At 38.8% G+C, this 22,265-nt stretch overlaps 1 protein-coding gene across 3 annotated transcripts; it reads right to left on the bottom strand.

The window, feature by feature from the left end:
- Window positions 1-1,588: 1,588 nt before the first annotated feature.
- On the bottom strand, window positions 1,589-21,976 carry RIPK2 (receptor interacting serine/threonine kinase 2). 3 transcript variants are annotated; one of them, XM_086742466.1, is made up of 12 exons: window positions 21,760-21,889; window positions 20,681-20,746; window positions 18,323-18,476; window positions 17,007-17,162; window positions 14,545-14,702; window positions 12,053-12,102; window positions 11,543-11,704; window positions 8,405-8,490; window positions 8,138-8,227; window positions 7,381-7,486; window positions 3,367-3,546; window positions 1,589-2,193 (listed from the first exon to the last, which is right to left on the bottom strand). In XM_086742466.1, exons 3-12 carry the CDS (start codon window positions 18,356-18,358, stop codon window positions 1,868-1,870), a joined length of 1,350 nt encoding a protein of 449 aa, XP_086598592.1. In that variant the 5' UTR covers window positions 18,359-18,476; window positions 20,681-20,746; window positions 21,760-21,889; the 3' UTR covers window positions 1,589-1,867. The 3 variants fall into 3 exon arrangements, with proteins under 3 accessions (XP_086598592.1, XP_086598591.1, XP_086598593.1); XM_086742465.1 differs by lacking the exon at window positions 20,681-20,746 and having other exon boundaries at window positions 21,760-21,976; XM_086742467.1 differs by lacking the exons at window positions 18,323-18,476; window positions 20,681-20,746 and having other exon boundaries at window positions 21,760-21,925.
- Between the last annotated feature and the right edge of the window lie 289 nt (window positions 21,977-22,265).

Genomic DNA, 22,265 nt, shown 5'->3' with positions numbered 1-22,265 from the left:
ATTCAGGAAAGCTCTTAATACATGATGAATTTTGGACACATATCTAAGAAAAGTGATCTTCCTACCTTGCATGACCCAAGTCTTTCTTTAGGCACTAGTAATAATGAACAGATGTGACTTAAAATGAGACGTGCAGTGAAACACACAGTTCTGGCACCAAACTCCCACTGGCAAGGCTGGCAGCTTTCCTCAGAGCCTGTCCTTGCCAGACATCTTCAGGTCTGCTCTACAAAAAGCACATTGCCCTGGTCTCTGTTATCTAGTTTGAATTTTACAGCCTTCAGAAAGAAGCAAGATAAAATACAAATCCACAGTTTATACCAAAAACTTACTTAAAAAAAATTGTAAAAAAATCTTTTCTATCCAATAAATTATACATCATATTCTTGCGATTCAGTTCACAAAACAAGTTATGACAGATATTGAAAAAACTAAGCTGTTGGCAAATAGCAATGCCCGCACTGAAGCTTGAATCATTGAAATGGGGCAGATCTCACATCTCCATAGGTTTCTAAACAGCCATCACTTAGGATTTCTCATTTTTATATGGTAGTTTAGGTAGATTTCAGCTTTTGTGTACGTGAAGTTTGTATTGCCCCAGATTTTAGCTAGTGTTAGCATAATTTGTAACTATTTATTAGTGCTTGTAAAAGTAATTTGCCTGTGCTGTGTTTTGACAAATTAAAACCAGTATTTTTTTTTACGAGTTTTGAATCCACCTAGGTAAAGTCACTAAAGCTTCCTGAAATGAGCTGAAAAAAACACCACGTACCTTTTCCTCTCAGGTGGCTCCATTTGTGCCTCAACATGTTAGCACCATACTTCAGACAAAAAAGATGGTGGAGATGTTGTCCAGAGAAGGTTAAGGCAGGTCATAGCACAAGAAAGCCCTGCACATCACTTGCAGCCTGGAAAGGCAGTGCATGCTTGATCTTTGTATAGACCCAAACTACCGCTCACCATGTAAATACTAAAAATAAAATGGAATTAGAAGTTTGATCCAACAACATGACATGAGAAGTATTTATGGCAGATGACAAAGTTCAGGGAGGCATTAAATAAGGAAATGTAAAAAAGGCATAACTGATGATTCCCTTCTATAAGCTGTATGTGGATCTCAACATACTACGATTTCAAGAGGAATTTAAGTGGGTGTAACCAAATAATGTAAAAGGCTACAGCTGAGCCCTTTCTATTATGCTAAGAACTGATACATTAAAGATGATCAGCACAACATCCTCCTTGCCCCCAGGCTCCTTTTTGGACTGACATTCTTCTTATGCATTGACCTGAAGTTGCTTGCCCTCGCAACAAAATAGGAAAAAGAAAATGTAATAAAAAATCCTGTAAAAATGCAATACAAACTTCCTCCCATCTACCGCTCTTCTCTGGTATCTTGGGAGGAGTAACTAGTATGGCTGAAAGAAGAAAATTTATTATAAACACAGCATACAAGCCCTGACCTAGATTTTTTTTTCTCCCTCTATCGGAAAGACCAGATGGAGGGAGAAAAAACAATACTCCAAGCTGAGATGGGTTGTCTCAAACCTGTCAGGTGAAAGCAAAGGATATGTATAAACAGAAAATATGTAAAACAGGGAACATTTAATGGTTTTTTTTCTTTGTTATGTATAAACAAAATACTTGTATGAATTGAGTCAATAAGTGTCAAGTGTTCGGCCTTGTGACTGCACTCCAACTGATTAACTTGTAACTCACCAAACACAGTCCAGACGAACTCAGTGTAATTTCTGAGTCTCTACAAAGGCACAGTAAAGACAAAGCTGTACATATATAAAACTACTATATAGAAACAAGAATCATGTTGTAAGAAATATTCACATGGCTTCATAAAGAAAGAATCAATTTAAAGATGCAGTCTTAGAGAATTAGGTACAATGTCTGGATAAGGCTGAAGTCCTAGCTGTTTGTTATCTTTCAACTTTTGTATTATAATTCTGGCAAATTCCTCTCCTTGGCTGTCCGAGGTATCAAGAAGTTGTCGGACTTTTGATGTCCTTGTAGGTTTGGTGCTTATAAGTTCATAGTCTTCTTTCATTAGTAAAAACCTTGATAGAAGAGCATCCAGTGACTGATTCAAACATGCTTCAGTCATCTGATCAATAATTTCTTCTCTTTTACTTTGAATCCATTGATGAGCTACATTCTGTTGTATGGTTTCCAAAACAAAATCTGAGATTGGAGAGGATTTTAAAAAAAAAAAAAATTAGTATTGTAACTATCTGTCAATAAGTAGTGCCATAGAACAAAGAGCAAGCTGAGAAAGGGCAGTTTAAAACCTGGTTTTGATTAGAAATACACTAAACTACTAAACGTGCCTTTGACATTTCACTATTGTATTCCAAATTTAAAATGTACCAATTTGTCAAATTTGGTGGTTAAGAGTATTTATTTTATGTGAATCACAGAAAAATTCAGGTTGGAAGGAACCCTCAAGGAGGTCATCTGGTCTAATGGCCTGCTTAAAGCAAGGCCAACTTCAAGGATGACTTGAACAACCTCTGTAGGCAATCTGTTCCAGTGTTCAAACTGACCTGCTACTATAAAGAGAGAGGTGGTAACTTCACTTTCCAGTAGGACTTTTATTGAAGTTTGCTGAAAACATCCCTGTAGTTTCCTGTGCATTTTCCTCAAGCAGAGGATTCGCACAGTGAAAAGGTGCCAATTCTCTTTATTTCCAGGAGGGATGATGTGGCAGGTCTTTATAAAGTTGCATGTTACTGTGTGGCTCATTAAAAAGTATCTCTCTGAATAATTCATCATGCATTAAAGTTTCTTTTTGTTGTTTTTTTTTTGGAAGCACACTTTTAACAATTATTTGATGCATAAGAATATCATGCAGTGGGCCCTCACTCAGAAGATCATTAAAGGTGAGATGCTGTTGCAGCTGCTGCTTCTCTTTTCCCCACCATTACTAAGAGGAAGATTGACAGGCCGAAAAAGTGGGGAGAAGTTCACAGGCAACAAGATGAGTCAAGCCTGAGCTAACTTTTTTCCTGTTCTGTTGGACTGCAGTACTGCTACAGCAGTAGGAGAAAGGAGAAATAATATCAGCAAAGGGAATGGGATAAAGAAGACTCAAGGCAGCAGGAATTAAGTTTGCTTACAAGGAGAGAAAAAAAGCTAGGAGCTACAGGTATGTGTAGTAGGTCACATTTTACACTGGTCTTACTTACTTTGTAATATAAAACTAGAAGGACAGAATTATTTGCATTCTTAATTTGTAGAATGCTTTGTTTTCATTTTGCAGATGAACAACAGTTCCAGTTTCCATTTAATACACACATATATTTGATATTAGGACACTTATTGTGGGTCTTGGAATTAAATCAGTGCTTGCCGTACCTGAAGGAACTGGTGATGACTGCAGCATAGATGATGCAGAATTTGAGGCATCTGAAATACTCTTGTCAGATGAGGGAAAATAACTGTATGGGTGCACAAGAAGTTTGGCACTCTGAGTCACAGAGATATTTTCATCCGTGCTCTGACTGCTGAGAGAGTGTAAACTCCCAGAATTTTCATCTTTAAAAAAAAAAAAAAAAAAAAAAAAAAAAGGATTAAAAAAAGATAAAGCAACCTGCATTACTTCTATGTTCAAATAAAATACAGCCATAGTTTAGAGCAATTCCATAAAACAAGCTATAAACAACCTAAATTCACTTCAAATACAACACATTATTCCTTACACTCAGGTTTGGAGCACATTTATGTCTCTTATCTTTTACCAGGACTTCAGCATGGTTTTATTTTAAAAGAAAATTGAGAGAATAAATCCAGTGAAGGTGAACTTCAAAAAAAGCTCTATTTGACAGAAAATTTTTGTAGGGACTGAAAGAACAAAATAACTCCTTCAAGTGTTTGGAGAGGAAGCTAGGAATCAGCATGAAAGCCAACTAATTTATTGTCATGAAGTTTGGCAGAGTAACAAAGGTGGAAAGACTGCAAGAAAGATTCAGGTGGAAGGCAAGTACATCAAGACCAATGGTGACATTTAGTGGGAAGTCAATGGAAGCTTTTAGTAGTCTGTCAAAACAGCATATGATTTCAAGAAAGCTTCATGTAAAAGCAAAAAAAGCAATTTTCTTAGGTGGAAAGCTTAACAGTTTTCTTTTTTATGACATTTTATGGCAGAAAAAAAATGATGGATGTGAAAGGAGCAGTAGGAATGACTTGAAGAAGAGAGCCAATGAGAAACCAACTTCAGGGCATATGCCTAATTCTGTATACAGTTTTCATTACAGACTTTCACAGTGTCACTTGATAAAGAGCTTCAAAGAAGTTAACTAAGAACCTGAGATGCAGATGTAAGAATCCAGATGAACATCTAAAGACACAATAAGAACAGGTAGTTCCCTGGACAGCTCAGGATTTGTAGATACCCATCCAATGCAGGTATTTGAAAGCGCATTCTTAGATCAGAGTGCTGACCCGCTGAAGAATGTGGCTATAAGTACTAGCAGCAGGAACAGAAAAATGTGAAATAAATTACACTCTCATTATTTTTAAAATAGTGGACTAGAGCTCATAGTAACTATCATTTCATTTCATTAAAAGGGAGAAAGTAAGCTGGGCAGAGCTACGTAGTGTGAAGCAGCAGATATTATGTACTGCATGAATGAGAAAGGATTAGGAGACAACTGATGTGAGTGAAAGATCATTTTAGAAAAGGATTTTAAACAGCTCTGCTGGGACAGATGGTTATAGATCACTAGGGACACAGAGATCTTTAACAGCATTAGAGACAAAACTATTGGGATTGTACTAGTATGGGAGAATGAACTTGACCAGTGACCATAGCATAAAAATAGAAACATGCTAAGAAATTTTGCAGATGTTATTCAGAAAGAACAGGTTGACTTAGTTTACTTAGAAAGAACTTAGTTGACCTAGAAGATGGGAATAATAAAAGTGGAAACTCGGCAGCATAAAACACGAGATCTAGACTTTCTGCTTCATGATGGGGCTAACAATTTGGAATTGAGATGAGGGAAAAAAAAAACCTAGGTAGATTATTCTGTAATGATCTTGTGAGAAAGGAAAAATAAAATTAAGGGATATTAAATAAAGTTCTTATTTCAGGTAGAAAACACTTGTCACACTTCTTTTTTAATACAAAGTACAGATGTCTCGTAGCTTTAGTTCAATGACTTAAGTTAGAACATACAGAGGGAGAACTAGTAGGATACCAGGAGAATGAAGAAGCTTATTTTACAAATGGACTTCAATAGAGCATATCTTGTTTGTCTAGTGAAACAAAGTACATCAAAGGATTACTTTCTATATCAGAAGGGAAAGGGAACTGGAGTTATTTAGCCTGGAGAACAAGAGGCTCCAGGGAGACCTTATCACTCTCTACAACTATCTGAAAGAGGTTGTAGCAAGGTGGGTGGGTATCAGTCTCTTCTCCCAAGTAACTAGTGATAGGACAAGAGGAAATGGCCTTAAGTTGCGCAAGAGGAGGTTTAGCCTGGATATGAGGAAAAATTTCTTCACTGAAAGGGTTATCAAGCACTGGAACAGGCTGCCCAGGAACGCGGCTGAGTCACCATCCCTGGAGGTATTTAAAAGATGTACAGATGTGGTGCTTAGGGACATGATTCAGTGGTGGACTTGGCAGTGTTGAGTTTACGGTTGGACTCAATGATCTTAAAGGTCTTTTCCAACCTAAATGATTCTATGACTCTGTGAAAATGAGAAAAAGAGGGAAAAGAGCTATTTAAGCTTAAAGCAATGCCCAAGAACAAGTATGTGTATCAGCTGGCTAGGGAAGAAAAATTAAAGAGGCTGAAAGTTAGAAGACAGTTCCTACCTCTGAAGAAGTAAGGTTCTGAAATTGTATTAATGGAAAAAAAACCAACTATACTAATAGCTGTAGTCATTAACTTCTGCCTTGGTGCCATGCCAAACTCATCTCTTGGCAACAGCTACCTGGGAACAGATTTTCACTGGAAACAATCTGATCTAATTTTGGCAAAGTAAGAAGAATGTCAGTCTTGTTTTCCATTATAAAACTACCTGATGCAGATACTGGCAAAGTAATAACAAACACTTCTGTTGTAGTATGGTTTTGTAGCCACTATTTTCACAGGCTTTACAGTATCTATACATACATGCAACAAAGCCTAAGCTGTGACTCCGTAAAGGACCAGCAACTGATGAATCAGATTAATAATACCATCACAATTTCATCAATGACCTCCACAGGCAGCAGTTTTTAACAGGAACCAGCAGCCAAAAGGGGCTGACATTATCATTATCTTATCTGATTACACTTACAGTCCATGCTCATATTCAAGCTACTATTCAATTTTCTAAAATTCATCACAACATTCCTATTAAGCTTGGTAATGACAAGTTATTCTCCATCTTTAAGATTTTTACACTATGTTTATAGATACATGCTTGGGTAGAGGTACAGTCAAACTACACTACATTTGCTTTCTGCCATTTTCCCCAGTAACTCAAATTCCTTAAGCTCCCATAGTTTATTTTCCCTGGAATTACTGTGTATTTATATCTTTCTAGTACGTTGAGTACAAGCCCAGAACTGTGGGTGTGTTCAAACAGGAGCTGGAAAAGAAACTGCCTGTGCCCTCCTACCTCTACCAGAATATCTCCAGTTTTCAGCACCTCAGCACACTTTTTGATGCCATACTTTATAGCAGTGAAGTCAATTGTCTTGTCTGCTTTCATACCACTGGTCCCTGCAAAGCCAAATGATGCTCCATTCTTTCGAAAGATATGCTTGTATTCTCTCAAGAGAAGAAATTTAAGTATAGTTTTAGTTTCACAATGTATTGTGAAACTATTCTGCCTGGGTCCCATCACATTTTTCTGGCTTCTGATGTAAGCAAAACCTCAAAAATGAGTTTGGTGTGGGAATTTTAACAAGTTTTATTCAGAAAATGTACTAGCTACAAAAGATTTGTGCAGATACATTTGCAAGACAATCTTATTAAAGCTGTTGTATTTATTGAATTAAAATGATTGAGAGGTTGGGCTGCATTAGAAACTTTGTTTACTCAGCAATGTCTAGCCTTTTTATCTTTAGGAGTAGTTCACAAATTATTAACTAAACCACCAAGAGTCTGAAGGGACAAAGTATCTCTGCACTCATAACTCTGAATACGAAAACTGAAGCTGTGAGCTGTGGGGATATCTTAAGTGACAGGAACAGAGAATCAGAGCAAAATATTCTAGGTTTTTTTTTTTACCCAGAGCACTAGGTTTACAAAACACATCTCCTTCCTGACATAAATGGAGATCCAGCTTTCTACTATGCAAATGCAATGTCACAGTGGGAGTGTAAAGCTGCGATGGCAACTTAAATTTACATGAAGTCATGAGTATGTCTACCTGAAGAGAGGATATTACACTTGGAAACAGACTTGAGTCTTGATATATCTGGAGAGATGCTCCGAAGGGGAAGGGCATCACATTGTACAGAGCCAGAATACGTTTCCTGAAATGATTCCAGTTGTATGTTGAAAAGGCACATTAAATAAATACAAAGTTGCAATTTTTACAGAGTACTTTCCCATCAGTGTGTTTTTTCCCTCGTATCTAAATGCTCAATAGACAGCACAATTAAAATACAGTAAAACAGAAGAAATAATATAATGTGTTTTAATACATTAATGTAGTGTGTTTTAATACTTGTGTTTTTCCAAAGCTGACAGCAATTTTGTATACAAGTTTAACTATTAGTAAGAACCAAAAGCAGCTGCATTAGGAATCAAAATACAGAAGAAAATCTATATGACCCTATACAAGCAACCTCCAGGGAGGTGTAAGGGAGCAGAAGACAATCTCTTAGAAGTTGCAGACATTGTGTGCTGCATTCCTCCTCAAGGGTATGGCTTTCCCACACTTAGAGGATATACCAAACATGCCCTTCTTATTTCTGCTTACCCACCCTTTACTATCTTCACCCATATGGCTATGCATTTGTCACATGCCTGCTTAAATAACACATTTTATGCCTTTCCTGACTGCATAGGAAAGTAAACTGCAAAACAATTCCCCCTTACGAAGTAAAGATCCCTTTAAAACTCTCATCTCTCAGAATCTTTAACGATGTCGACATACCAAATGCAGTATGTAAAATATTTACCTCTTGGGGATTCAGAGGTATATTTAGAGAGATCTGCTCCACATCTGCTTTCTTTCCACTCTTGTAAATACGTTGTGATTCATACAGTGACTGGAAGAGACATATTTACCTGTATTGAATTTCTGCTATAAGATGACAGCTCTGTACAAACACATGCTTCACTCAGATACAAGATTAGATAAATGACAAAGGAGATTACATTTCTTTTAGCAAGTAAAAGTTACCAATTTATTGGACCAACTCATAACTGTCACAAGAGCCACTTACCTTTGATCTCTTTAACAGAATTGCTGCTTCCAGCATAGTTATTTCATCAAATGTTCGCAGGGCTGGCTCAAGATCTATTAAACATTCTATAAACAAAGAAAGAGTACTTTGCTGAAGGATTTGGGGTGGAAATTAAGTTTTCATTTTGCTAGAGCTACTTTCTTACATTTACAAAAGTAATTTGTCTATTGATACATATCAAACTACTTATGCTGCCAAACAGAAATTTCTTGCTTTCACCTGTTACAGACACAGGAGTTTCACATCACCAACACAAACCCTGTCCTCTAATCTGGCCACCTCAGCACTCTGCATCAAAAGAGATCCAGGACTACGAGTCTTGCCTTTCTGGAATGGATTGATCAGTGGTTTGCTATGTTTCAAGATAGACCCAACAAGCCTGGTTTGCTAAATGGGAGCAAACAGCAGAAGACCTCAGAGTGGAACACTGTCGTCCCACTCCAGCAGAGGTGTAGAGATTTATATGAGAAAAAGAAATAAACTCCCACCACATCAAAAGATGCTGACAGTCAAGGCACTGACCTATCACATCCAGTGAATCCAAATGATAGCGTCCTCATTCTCACCAAAGGCAACAAGTCAGAGAAGGTACAATCATCTGCTCACAGATGGAGGCACATGACAGTCCAATAAACAAGTGACAACCTGTGCTATCCTCCCTTGCTTTCCAATGCTGAATGGTTTATAAAACAAAATATTTCAAATTTTGAGATGACCGTATTATAATAATGTCTCTTTGAAACAGTGTTCAAGTACAACAAAATGCCAGGAAAGGATGATGGCATTTCACAATTCTACTGCATTTCTGTCAGCTCCACTGATTCGGCAAAACCCATTGACTGTACTAGCAATCTGTCACACTGCATCCTTATTAACATATTTTTATTTTAACCACAGTTCTCCCATATTAACTTTTTTCCTACTAGAATCTTCAAAACAGACCTTTAATACTGGGATTCTTTTTTTTTTTTTTTTTTTTTTTGCATCAGCTAAAACAGAATTTTACAGGTTTGGCACTCCATTTTCCACACTGAAATACTAGCACTGTTAATTTTTATTGGTTATAATTAAATTGTAGGTACACATTCCCAGTACAGAGCTATGTAGAAACAAGGTGATAAGCAATCTTTGTCCCAGAACAGACAGGTTAACCAAGCTTTTCTATTTAAAGTTTATTTATCGAAAAGGGGGCTTGGGTGTTTTGGTTTCCCCTCCCTGCGCTATGGTAATTGCAAAATTTCCCTTAATTTTGCAACAGTTTTGCAACTTCCTCTTTATTTTTTACAATAGTAAATTAGAGGAAAAAGCAATGCATGTTTTCTTCAAAGACCATCTTACTACAGACACAACACTAATAACAGAAACCAAATTAGCTGTAGTACATATCCCAGGTAATCATCCCTTCAGTGTGACCATAGACTTTGATTGCTATTTTGTTTCGGTTAACTGACACAGGAAAACAAGAATATATGGGAGAACTTATGATTTGCTTCTTCTTTTTGATTTAGAGAAAAAAAAAAACAAAACAGATATATTTCCTTGCTTGGAGGAAAAGAAAAAAAAAAGAATCCACAACTTTAAACCATGCAAACCGGACTCATGCCAAAATAACCTGATATTTAAAAATATTCTTAATGTAAAAATAAAAATGCCTCAAAAAAGGTATTCATTTTGGACTGTAAACTGAACATAAAGATGCTGTATGTGCTTGGATGTGTCCCCATTTAGTCCTCTGCCAAACTGATGTAAAAAAATGAAGTTATGAACATTTCTTTCTAAGCTATCTGAATAGCAACTTTCTCATACTTTTCAGCTCAAAGGATGAATGCCTATAAAGGTTTTCAAAGTAATAACCAAGCTTCTGTTCACCAAAGCTACAAATGAAACATTAAGATTTCAGACCTCTCTACTCATAACGTTAAAAAACCCCAACAAAACAAACACTAAAACCAAAAAACACCAGAATCAACTAAAAAACCTTAGTATTTCAGGTTTGAGTCACTGCATCTTCAACCTAACCAGTAAGGAACTTAAAATATAGAATTGTTTACACCAGAACAGAGTAGTGTTCTACATTTGAATACTTTCAGTAACTCTCTTATTCTACATTTTTGCGTCTCCAAGGTGATTTAGCTTTCCCTACAAAATTAACATCATGTTTTCTAAAGGAGTAGGGAGGAAGTTTTTAAAGCACATGCAAATTAAACAACTGCAGCAAAACAGCTGCAGGAACCACTGTTAGCTTCACCACACTGACATATGGGACCACAGAAACACTTGCAAGAGCAAATTTCCCAACTGAAACAGGTAACCGCTTTCTGCCAATTTTGATGGAGTTACCTTTACAAAATGGCCAAACAAGAGCCGAAAGCCACCAAAAAATTAAGCGTGTTAAGGAGAAATTGATATGGCAGATAAATTTGGACTCAACATACACCGAGTACATTGGTTAAGGGCGACAAACACAGGTTTGCAAAAATCAACCCAAAACTCTTCCAGTTCACAATACACCATTCTAATCTCTGCAAGCTCGCACTTCAGTCTTATTCTCTAAATTCTGCAATCAACGGGTGGGTGAGTACAACCAGTTCCTCCTCCATCTGGGAGGTGGAACAGCCGAAGATAAAATCTTGGTGAAAAAGATTTATATTGAGATGCAAACACAGGGTGAAGTCACTATAGTTTATCTGATGTGCAAAGATTTGTTGGCGTGTTTGCCTGCTTGCTCATAAATTCCACGTACCCTAATACACTTCACTTCCCCCCCCCTTTTCTTAAAAAAATCCATTCCCTTCAACAATAAACAAGAAACCCCTCAAGTGCAAGTACTTAAACAAACCATGCTGCTTTTTTACAGGTAAATTAGAGAAGGCAAATGCAAAAGACTTAAACTAACAACTTGGTTTATGGCACACACATAGTTCCACTCATAAAAGTTTGTTTTCCCCATGGTAGAAGCAGACAAGCACCTTATTGTGCGCAACAAGACTGAGCATACGTATCTCTTGACATCTTTACCATTTCCCTTTTGCGACTATAAATTTGTTCAGTAAGTACCATGTTCAACAGAAATCTGGCAATTTAAAAATATTTTCTCATTATGCAAAGTAAACTCACTTAAAAATGATGGTCTTTCATCTGGGTTTTGTGCCCATCCACTTCCTATCAATCTTATGATGAGCACTCGATGAGGAATGTCCATTGATAAACTTTCTTCACTTAAGTCTGGCCGCTGTCCTTGTGACACACTATACATTATCTGCAAGGGGTTTATAACTTCTGTCAAAATAGACATCATGCATTCATTAGAAATATATGCAATATAAATAGCTTACTATAGGAGGAATAATTTAGTTTGCAGACACAATATTTATTGCTCACCAAAACATGGTTATGTTTCTTTTTTTTTTTTTTTAAAAAAAGTATTTTTAATTTATCAAACAACACTGTAATTAAAAAAAAATACAGAAAAAGAGTCTAATTTGAAAAGTAACTCAAAGTGTTTTTCAACAAACTTACAAGTCGAATCATTGTAAAGTAACCTCTAAAATGAAGTCCCCAGGTACCCAGGTCTCAGGTTTAGCTTTTACATAAGGCTGGAAAAATAAATTAAAGATATGGCCTTACCTTCGAATGGCTGTTTCCTTGACATCACTTCCCACATAATAATTGCATAACTGTTTAAAGTATAAAAGTGTAGAAGATGTTACTTTAGATTACTGACACTTAATGACACAATATGCTCAGCTTTACATTTTATTAAAAGCATTTTGCTAAAACAATCCCACATGGCACACACAGAACTGACTGTAGCTAACTACGATGACTGGAATATATGAAAACTAGCAGGAATTTTAATCAGTGGCTTCAGCTAGAATTAGTTACTAATATTAAGTACAGAAAAAGTACATGGCATATAAACTTCAATTCCAAATCTGTATTAGCTCTGCTCTACTAATACATTGTGAATCATGTACATGCAGTTTAAATCTCAGTACGCAAAGTAAAGTGAGCCCCAGAATCCCAACTGCTCTGTCCTAACTGCAATACTGTGGCATCTCCCCAGTCTGAATCGATGCGCTCTGACATTCCCATGGGAAGGAGAGTACTAGCAGAGAAGATGGCATTCACCCACATTTCTATCCCAACACAAAGTCAGAGTCAGGTAAGATACAGACTTGCATCTGGGAAGCACACTCCAGCTGCCCTCCCTGCTCAGGAAGATCACCCTGAACTACAGCCAGTGGACTGAACACACATCTGCTTACTGAAACCGGTGAAATTTTTTTCCATTCACATCAACACGAATGGAAAGTGACTCAGTGAATACAAATCTGCTCCATCTTTAGTAAAAAAAAATTTTTTTTACAGTGAGGGTGGTAGAACACTGGAACAGGTTGCCCAAAGTGGTGGTGGATGCCCCATCCCTGGAAATGTTCAAGGCCAGGTTGGACTGGGCTCTGAGCAACCTGATCTGGTTGGAGATGTCGCTGCTCCTTGCAGGGGGGTTGGACTAGATGACTTTTGAAGGTCCTTTCCAACCCTAACCATTCTATGATTCTATAAATTAGCTTTAATATCTCAACAAAATTCAGCTGTATCTGCTACGGTCAATCAATCAGATATCCAGCCTTTCATTTAGTTTGGAATCTCTCTACAATTTAAGATTATTTTCTCAGTTCTACAACACTGCAGCATACCACTTCACGCTGATTCCTCTTTACACTATTCATGTTTTCCGTTTTTATTTCTGCTTCATAGCATCTCAATCTGCTCCTGAGCACAGATCTTCCTGTGTGACTTTTCGGATGGTCATCTCCTTCACTGCCTCTCTACCTTCATGTATTCCTGCCTTGAGCTGCCTCTTTACTATGTCATCTCAGTTTCTTTTCTTTCTTCTCAAATAATCTCTTTCCTTCCTAATTTATCAGTTTTCTAAGCTCTTCTACTGATCTTTCTTTTCTTATTTTCTCCATTTGGCTGTTATTCTTCTGCACACACATTTTTTTTCTTTCTAACAAACATTGTCTTCCTCATCTCCACTCACTCATTAAGCTACCAGTTACACTTTCAAGTCCTCTAAAATCAAAAGCCAGAGGAGATAATATCATACTGCTATTTCTTTCCCCATAATATAACATTATTCCTCTTCAATGTCTTCCTAGTCCAGATTTTCTCATCAAAGGGTGAGGAAAGCAGGTGTGTTACCATCTCTGCTCTTTGGACAGGAATATCAAGGAACTTTGTGCGCCCCTTAAGGGTAAGGGACAATTAAGAGAAATAGTGGTCTCCCTGGAAGTCAGTAAGACTCTTTGAGACTGATTTATCTGTCACCAAAATACATTCCTGTCAAAGACAGCTGAAGGTAAAGGTGGTAGAGTGCAACAGAGAGATGAGCTTTGTCACAGTGATGCGTTTCTTCATGCCTCCTCGATCTCCATTTACACATGAGAATTCCCTCCACGATTGTTCAAGTAATCTTTGAGCTCTCCAAGCCTTTTCAGATTAGCTAACCGTAACTCTAAATATCCTAAGAGCAGTTGCCATTTTGTTATATGGGTTGCCACCATTCTACTACTTCCTGTTCTATTACTTCTACTACTCAGAACTGACTGACGCAAATCTACCTGAACTTTGATAAAGTAAGTTATTCCTTTAGGAGATCTCTCTAAATGCTTCCTCCAACCCCATTACCCTGTTTTTTCCTAACTCCTTTCCAAAAACAGGTTTTCTTCTTTACCCCACTGAGTACATTCTGCAAATTATGTTAATTGATGTGCACAAATTACAAGGATATGCGCATTGAGATCAGGATGTGAACAGTTTTTCCTCTCCCTACATTTTCTCTATGCGTACACACATTTACAGAAACCAGTCTCCTCTCTGTTTCTGCAGTTCTACCTTAACTTCTGGAGCATTACACTTGCCTCAGTGTTTCCTAAACAAACAAGTGATCAAATCTACGTACCACTCAATTCTATTTTCCCCGACACATTTTGCTTATACACATACGACACTTCTAAAAATAGTGAAATTGCTGAAAATATGTTAAAGTCTAAGTGCAGTAAATAAAATCTGAACTCAGACTGCAAAGCTCACTTGAGAACAATGTGAGTTACCTGTAGATATCATGTTTTACACTTGCACGGGATTTCTGACTGGGATTGTAATCTTCAGGTGGCATATAGATAATCGTCCCTCCTTCTGGCAAAGAGGTTTCACTTCGTGATTGCGACATGGATATGACACGCCATTTTGACATGCCAAAATCTGCAATCTGGAAAGGACAAATCAGTTTTTCTGAGAAGGAAATCTGGATTTATTGGCTTACTGTTGTTAGAAATCCCTGAAATATGCCCAAAAGAAGGGGTCACTTAAAGTCCTTAACTTGATGCACAGAAAGTACATGGTTGCCCTCCCAACAGGGAACACCAGCTCCAGTTCAGAAAGCATTCTCAGGTCATGACTCACATTATCCCTACAGCACTGCCCTATTCTGTTGTTCTTTTTAAGGAAGGACTCATGTACTCTAAGGCTGGGGAATCTGCTATAGAAGTCTGTCCTGTATGAAGAAAATGACTTTGGCCAAAAAAAAAAAAAAAAGGAAACAAAAAGCCACTGAGTACTTCTAGCTGCCTGGTTGTGAAGAAAGCACAAATTTAGTATAAAACAAAATAGCTCTACAGAACTTAGCCTGCAGATATCCTGAGACAGTTGCTCTCACAAAAAAAAATTATAAGGCACCCCACCTCACCTCCAAAGTATGAAATACTCATTTTAAATTAATAAATTTGATATTCTGAAATTCTGAAAAAAGTTGCTGAATATTTTCTTTACTGTGCATTCTGGGGCTTTGTCCCTTTCTACAGAGTTTACAGTACATCTACATAAAGAATTAATTTACCTCATTTTACATTCCCAGACATGCACGAGCCAGAAAGCAAGATGCCAGAGTAGGTTATGGGTAGGTAGACAAACAGCCAGAAGAATAAGCTTGCTGGCTAAGCTGCAGAGGGTCCAGCATGCAAGGCAGAAAGATAAGTAGCCAGCCACAAGCTCTGCACTTGTCCAGCACTTGCATAAGAGCAAAACCATTTTCAATAAAGATGCCTGTGTGAGCACTGTGGTAACTAAGATAACATAAACAAGCCTTCTGGAGAGTGTAAAGTCAAAATCCACAACGAAAAAATAACCTTTCTTTCTCTACAACTCACTCTCATCACGCATCCCTCACCGTAACTGGTTGCGTTATCTTGCTCATTCAGTAGATCTGGGACAGCCAGAAGCACTCTATGAATGGTGTCACTTTTATAGATATGCAATACTTCTTCTATTTGGCATGCACGATAATATTCCTTGCATTTCCTGCCAGTTGTCCTAATTTAGAGAACCCAGCTTTACCCCCCAAAACCGCTTAAAAACCCTAAGGACAGTCTTCCAGAGACAGGAGGTGGGGCAGGTATGCAAGAGTTAACCTCTTCCCTTCAATTGCTCCAGCAATTTAGATGTGGTCAGGCAGAGCACCAAACCACACCAGTGCTGTTAGGGATTTAAAAAAGAGTGGATAAAAGAATTACTTAGACAGTTCCCCCATCAGGTTTATCAGGAAGCTCAAGAGATGGTAATACCAGCACAACTGAGTGGGAGGAGGTATGACCTGCTGAGGGTGTGAGCGGAGACAAAGCTGCGTAAGGTGCCTTGCTGCCAAGAAAAATGTCTTTGTAAGGGAAAGAGAAGAAATCAGCACTGGATCTTTCATGTTTGCTCAAAGGACTGAAAGATTCTTCCTTCTCATGGTAAAAACTGAAGTATTTGCCATTCAAGTACAAATTAAGTGCAAAACATCTCTTATTTCTCATTTACTTGAATAACATATTCTATCAATTTTAAAAACAGAAAATCTTTAAAAAAAAAAAAACCAAAAGAAAAACAACTCTTGAAATTATGGAAGCACCTAACCATTTTTTTAGAAGTACTTTTAGTCTCTTTTTCACATCATGGCAGTGATATCTTAAAAGGCAGAACTAAAGTTTTAAACTAATATTACTTCTCTATGCATGTTTGCAAGGAGCTTCACAAAAGCCATCTTCCAACACGATCAGATTTCACAGTTATGTTTTACATGTTCTCATACTATACTAGCAGAAGATATATGTACATGTCGCATGATAAATATTAAGTGGGATATTAACATCTAAATTTGATCTACTGTCCTCCAGAACTAACATGTCTGAGCACCCCAGACAGGAATACTTTCTGTTTTCTCCTCAGAAAGGGCTGGTCATGGACGTAGCTACCCTTGGAAGGCTGCCACATGAGAGTGTCACTGCTACTGAGTATCAGCTACTGCTATAATACAAAAAGCCCAAATTTTTCTTTCTACACTTTGCAGACGGCTCAAGTAGACACTTGAGCAAAACAGAATTTTCAACAGAAGCTGTTAAGTTCTATCTGCAAGGACAGAAGAAAACATCTGGCATACAATTACATCCCCTCTGTATGGCCACATCCTCCCTGACCATAATTGAAACACTTCCGCTCATTCTGGATGCCGAAGAACATAAGAAGTAACGAACTCTACCTTGACATGAAACTCATCATCCAGTAAAATATTCTGGGTTTTCAAGTCATGGTGCAGCAATGGAGGATTCATGTTGTGCAAATAGTTTACTCCCAAAGCAATTTCATAAATAACACGGAATCTCAGGCACCAGGGAATGTCAGGATATACATCTTTCTGCCAAGATAAAACCACAAAACCAGAATATAATCCTCTGTTCTGATCTAATAGTAGAACACAAAGACTTTCATAGTAAGAAGAAAGTGCCTTGGATACGAAGTAATCATTTAAACCTTCATTACATTAACTCCTTAAAAAATGTAACAAAGCATTAAGACTGGCTAGCTGTTAGAACAAAGATAAAAATTTTAATCATGCGGTATTATGTTTCCCTAGCATTCAGGTAATAGTTCATAACTGGTATACATGATACAGGACATTTACTATATTACTCATTCATATGGAAATATGATTTATAGATGAACTCCCATATGAAACTTGCAACCCACAGACTGTAAGTACTACACAAAGGAAGACAAGAACCATATCTTCAACTGACATTGGCAAAAAAAAAGCTGTGGTGAAACTAAGTACAAAATACTACCTTTTAAAGTATTAATACACTGAGAAAAAGGCAGTAAAACTCAACTGAAGTCTTAACAGTTACATTGCCACTAATGCCTTTATGCAAAACACACAGCTGAGCTCCCTAAGACATAAGATACGAACTGATTAAAGGCACAGACGAGGCTGCAGAGCTGTTGAGACACAACTGCAGCAGTTTTACAGGAGCAACACTGAATGCTCAGACCAAGCCAATGGGAGCAGCTGAGAGTTCAGCACAGGAGAGCTTACTCCTGAGAGTAATGTCTGGTAGAAATGTCCGTATCTGTTTGGATTGGCAATATCTGACTTCCATAAAGTCAAAATCTTCAATTTTATTAATAAAGATTCAGATTCAGGAAAAAAAATCTCTAATCTTTGTGTGATATTTACATTAGCAATAATTCCGACACCCAGGCTGGAGTAAGCATTTCAGCTGTCAATTGGAGAATAACAGAGATTTTAAAAGCAATTTTATATACTAATTCAACATGAAGCCAGTCACGACATTAAAGGAAAAATAAAAACTAAATAAAACTAAAGTCTGCTGAGTTTGGTTGTCTTTTTGGGATACAGAAAGTCTATCTGAGCACCAAAAAACAGTGATAATGACTGTCCTTTAATTTGAAGTATTATTAATAATACACTTTACTATACTACTTCCCTTAAGTACGGAAAACACAGTCTATTTGAAACAACCAGGGATTGTATTTAAAGACTGCAAGTACACTTACCCCATGTAAAAGCTGGTTTAATGACCCATTTGTCATGTATTCTGTTACTATCCCCAGAAATTCAGGCTCATTGCAAATTCCCAAAATTGGTAGAATGTAACTAAACCTGGCTTTGTGTAATATCTCTGCTTCTTTTAGAAGGTGCTTTCTATCACTTAAAGAAAAGAAAACAAACACATAAAAATGGTTACCATACCAATATCGGGAAGCTCAAAGCAAATGTTTGTCTCTTAAAAAAAAAAAAAAAAAGGATGTACCCCTATGCAGTACCACCACCTTTCACCATTTGTTTCCTACTACGCTGCTTTGATAACAAGATGTAGTAAGACAAACGAGAATCTGCAAATGCAAATACAAGACAGGTTCCCCAGTTTTGTTGTACCACACACATCTCTCTATTTCCAGCACACATTTCATCCATGTTTCCAGTAAATCAGGACAGAGTCAGAACTCCAACTTTTCACCGTCCTCTGTAATCATAATGGTAACAACCAACTACATTTGTCCTATTTTACTGCCCATCTTCAAACTCTGAGTTTTCACTGAGGCCCAACATTAATCTCCTACAGAGTGGAGATTTTAATATTTGCAATTCTCCAGCCATCTAAATTTAGTGGACACTAGCATGCACTGAAATAACGTGGGTTGAAGGAATGCACTTTCAGTTTCTGAAGGAAAAGGAATGACCAACCACGTTTTGTTTTCACATAAATTTTTCCATCAATTTGGGCCCCTGCTTTGAATCACCCTCCGGAAAAATCATTTCCTGGTGCACAGGAAGCAGGAAGGGACCAGCCTCATGATGTCTGGACACCCAAGTTTGGCTGTGTGAACGCCTTCTGTTACATCAAACCTCCTCATAAACGTGAATTCGATGCATCTTTGCAAATTCAGACCTTGCAGCATATGGATTTGAGAAGCTCAAGTTTTACTTAAGAATGAGTATGCTTCTATCCCTAAAAATTATAAACTTTTTGGTATGCCTTATATCTCAAATATTCTTTGAAAAAATGAGTTTCTTGACAGTGAGGACGCGTGGGCAATGAAGGAGAATTCAGAGAAAAAAAAGATTTAGATTTTATACCAGCAGAGACTAGTACAGGTACAAATACGCGACTAGGATATCCAAATACAGAACTTTTACAGCACATCTAAGACTGACCCTCGGGATGTGAGCCGGTTGGATGCAGAAGCCATACAGCCATGCTGGGGCACGGCTGCCTACAAGCCAGGGCTACACCCATCATGATTTGCTCAGCACAGCGCCTTGTTAATGTGGCTGCCCAGCTCCTGGGGCAGAGCTGGCTTCCATCAAGCCCAGAGCACACACTGCAGAGCTCACGGCAGTCTGGACCCAGTGGTGTAGATCCAGCCCTCACAAAGAAAAGGCCATCAGAGTATATGGGGAACAGAAGAAGCCTGGAGAACTAAAGCCTGCTGCTTTTATGACAGGAAAACATCAAATTTAGGTGGATGTGAAATTAAGGGCAATCATTGGTCCTTATCTATGTGATGGAAAAAGGCTTCTATTACAGAAAACTCTAGGAAATTATGAAAGTAAAAAGGCAGCCTTCAGGAAAAGCATAGGACAAAAGACAACTCCCTCCCTTCCTCCCTCTCTCCAGAAAGGAATAGGTTTGAGAAAGCTAGGGGTTTTCCCAGACTATGAAGCACATCCGCATGGAATTCAGGTGTAGCTGGGAAACCAGTTGCAAGACACTGAGGTCTGTTCCTGTGTCTGTACGTCACTTCACCTTTCTCTGCTCCCTACCGGAAGGGCATTGAGTAATGCCTAAATTACTACAAGCCCACAAACTGGGCTTCTCAACCAGCTTTGCTCTTTGGCTGGTCACTCACCAATTTCTGGGATACGCAGTACAGGCTTCCTGCTTAGGGTATTTACTGCACTGTGAACTCTTCCCTTTTCTTGACAGCGTTTACAGACTGGCATTTTATATTGCCTGCTATACAACTGACAAATCACTTGCTGCAGAGACTCAGGTATAACATATTTCTTACAGCTTTCAGTCTTCTGATAGCATTTCCAAGCTTTGCATGATATATGGTAGGTGACTGAATTATTTTGATTACCTCAGTTGCACTTTTCATCATAATTTCACAGATCAGATGTCACAGTAATCTAAATTCTTATAAGGCTAAAACCAATATTTGTTATTTTCTCTCAACTGAGCTCAGAGGATAAGCATTGCATTTCTGATTAGCAGGGATTTAAATTAAAGGAAAAGAAAAAAACCCAAAATAAACTTAGCAGAGAACACAATATTCCTGTTCGAAAACATAACTGAGATTCCATTTCATTCTGGCAAGATTTCAGAGATAAAGCCTGTGTATACACACCTGGGGAATAAGAGGTGAGATAGCTTCACTCAAAATAACAAACTTCTAGTCTTGTGACCCCATATGCTAGAATAGAAGATAAGTTATTTTAAGCTATTCTGCCTAAATGCCTAATAATAGAGCAAAGGAACCCGAGGCAGTAAAGATTAAAAACACATAGATAAGAGATAAGAGGCAGGTTTACAGCCAGGCAGGCTTCAGACAATCTAAGAAGAGGCAAATTTGCATTGATGTGATAAAAACCTGGCACTCTAGGGAGTGAATGAGGGAGAGATGGACGGAAAATCATAACCTGCTGCCCCCTTAAGCGGAATGACAGCTCCTGCAATAAACACACTGTCACTTGGGCCTCAGGAAAATGGGGAACACTACTGCTACAGGCTGAAGAGCTAATAGATAGTGTCACTTGGACACTATAAGCTTGTTATTTTAAATTGGCTTCTCTCAGTACTGTGAGATCTGGGGGACAAAAAAACCCACCATATTCTCAGGAAAGTTTCTTCTAGGAGCTGGAAGCAATCTCCAGTGGATACAGTATATTCCTCATATTCTCTCTGTGGACAACAAATCTATAGTAATCACTGTATTTTAATATCCCGCTGATACTCCGGCAAAACGCTTGCCAACCAACGGACGCGGGAAGAAGCACAACTGTGCAAATCCCACCTTGAGGAGGAACCAAGGTGTGCACTGAAAAAGAAAAAAACACCAAAAAACAACCAAAAAACCTTCAGAAGAGCCCATTTGCTCAGCGTCTCACCTGCTGAGACTGAAACCACCCTTTTTTTTTGTTTGTTTGTTTCTAAGACCGAAAGAGAGGAAGCTTGGGGGCGGGGAGGGGAAGGGGGGGCGCTCCCTGCTTTCTCATGGCTCAAGCTGAATCATCCTTTGCGGGAAAGGCGGGTTCACCTCGATCCTTCCCCACGCGTGGGGGCGGGGGGGAAGGTGACGGGAGCAGAGCGGCTGCCGGGTGAGCGCTGGTACCCCCCTCACCCGGCAGCCGCGCCGCTCCCATCACCTTCTCCCCCTGCCCCAGGGCCGCCCCCATGCCGGATCCCCCCCGTCCCCACCCCCGTTACCTTTCTAGCAGCGGTCCCTGCAGACATTTGAGGGCCACCGGGATCCTCCAGTCAGCGTGGCGGGCGGCGGACACGGTACCGTAAGCACCACGGCTGATAAAACGCAAATCCGGGAGTTTGTTGGAGGGGATGGAAGGAAGGGAGTAGCTGATGGAACCCTCCCGGCCTCCGCCATCCCCGCTCATCCTCGCGCTCCAGGGAAGCGAAAGCCGGGAGCACGCAAGCCCAGCCGGCCGCCCTCCTTCCCCGCCCCAAGCGTTCTGGGCCCGCCTCCTCCAGCCCCACGGGGGGAGGACTTCACTTCCCCCACGGAAAACGGCTTCTCGTGGGTGCGGGGTGTGTGGATCTGTGGGTGTGCGTTCCTGGCTGGGGTGAAGTGAGCGCAGAGTTGGTGCTGGCACTCGCCATTGTCTCCTTCCTGTCTGTCCTAGGAAGATTTTTTTTTCTTTTTTCTCCCCCAGGACAGCGGCGTTTCAAAAAGGCAATTTGGAAATTTCCCGAAAGTG

The sequence above is a fragment of the Chlamydotis macqueenii genome, chromosome 2 (genome assembly GCF_036417535.1).
Source record: "Chlamydotis macqueenii isolate bChlMac1 chromosome 2, bChlMac1.mat, whole genome shotgun sequence".
NCBI classification, from domain to species: domain Eukaryota; kingdom Metazoa; phylum Chordata; class Aves; order Otidiformes; family Otididae; genus Chlamydotis; species Chlamydotis macqueenii.
Note: the sequence above shows the minus strand (reverse complement) of the source record. Positions and strands in the feature narration are given on the sequence as shown.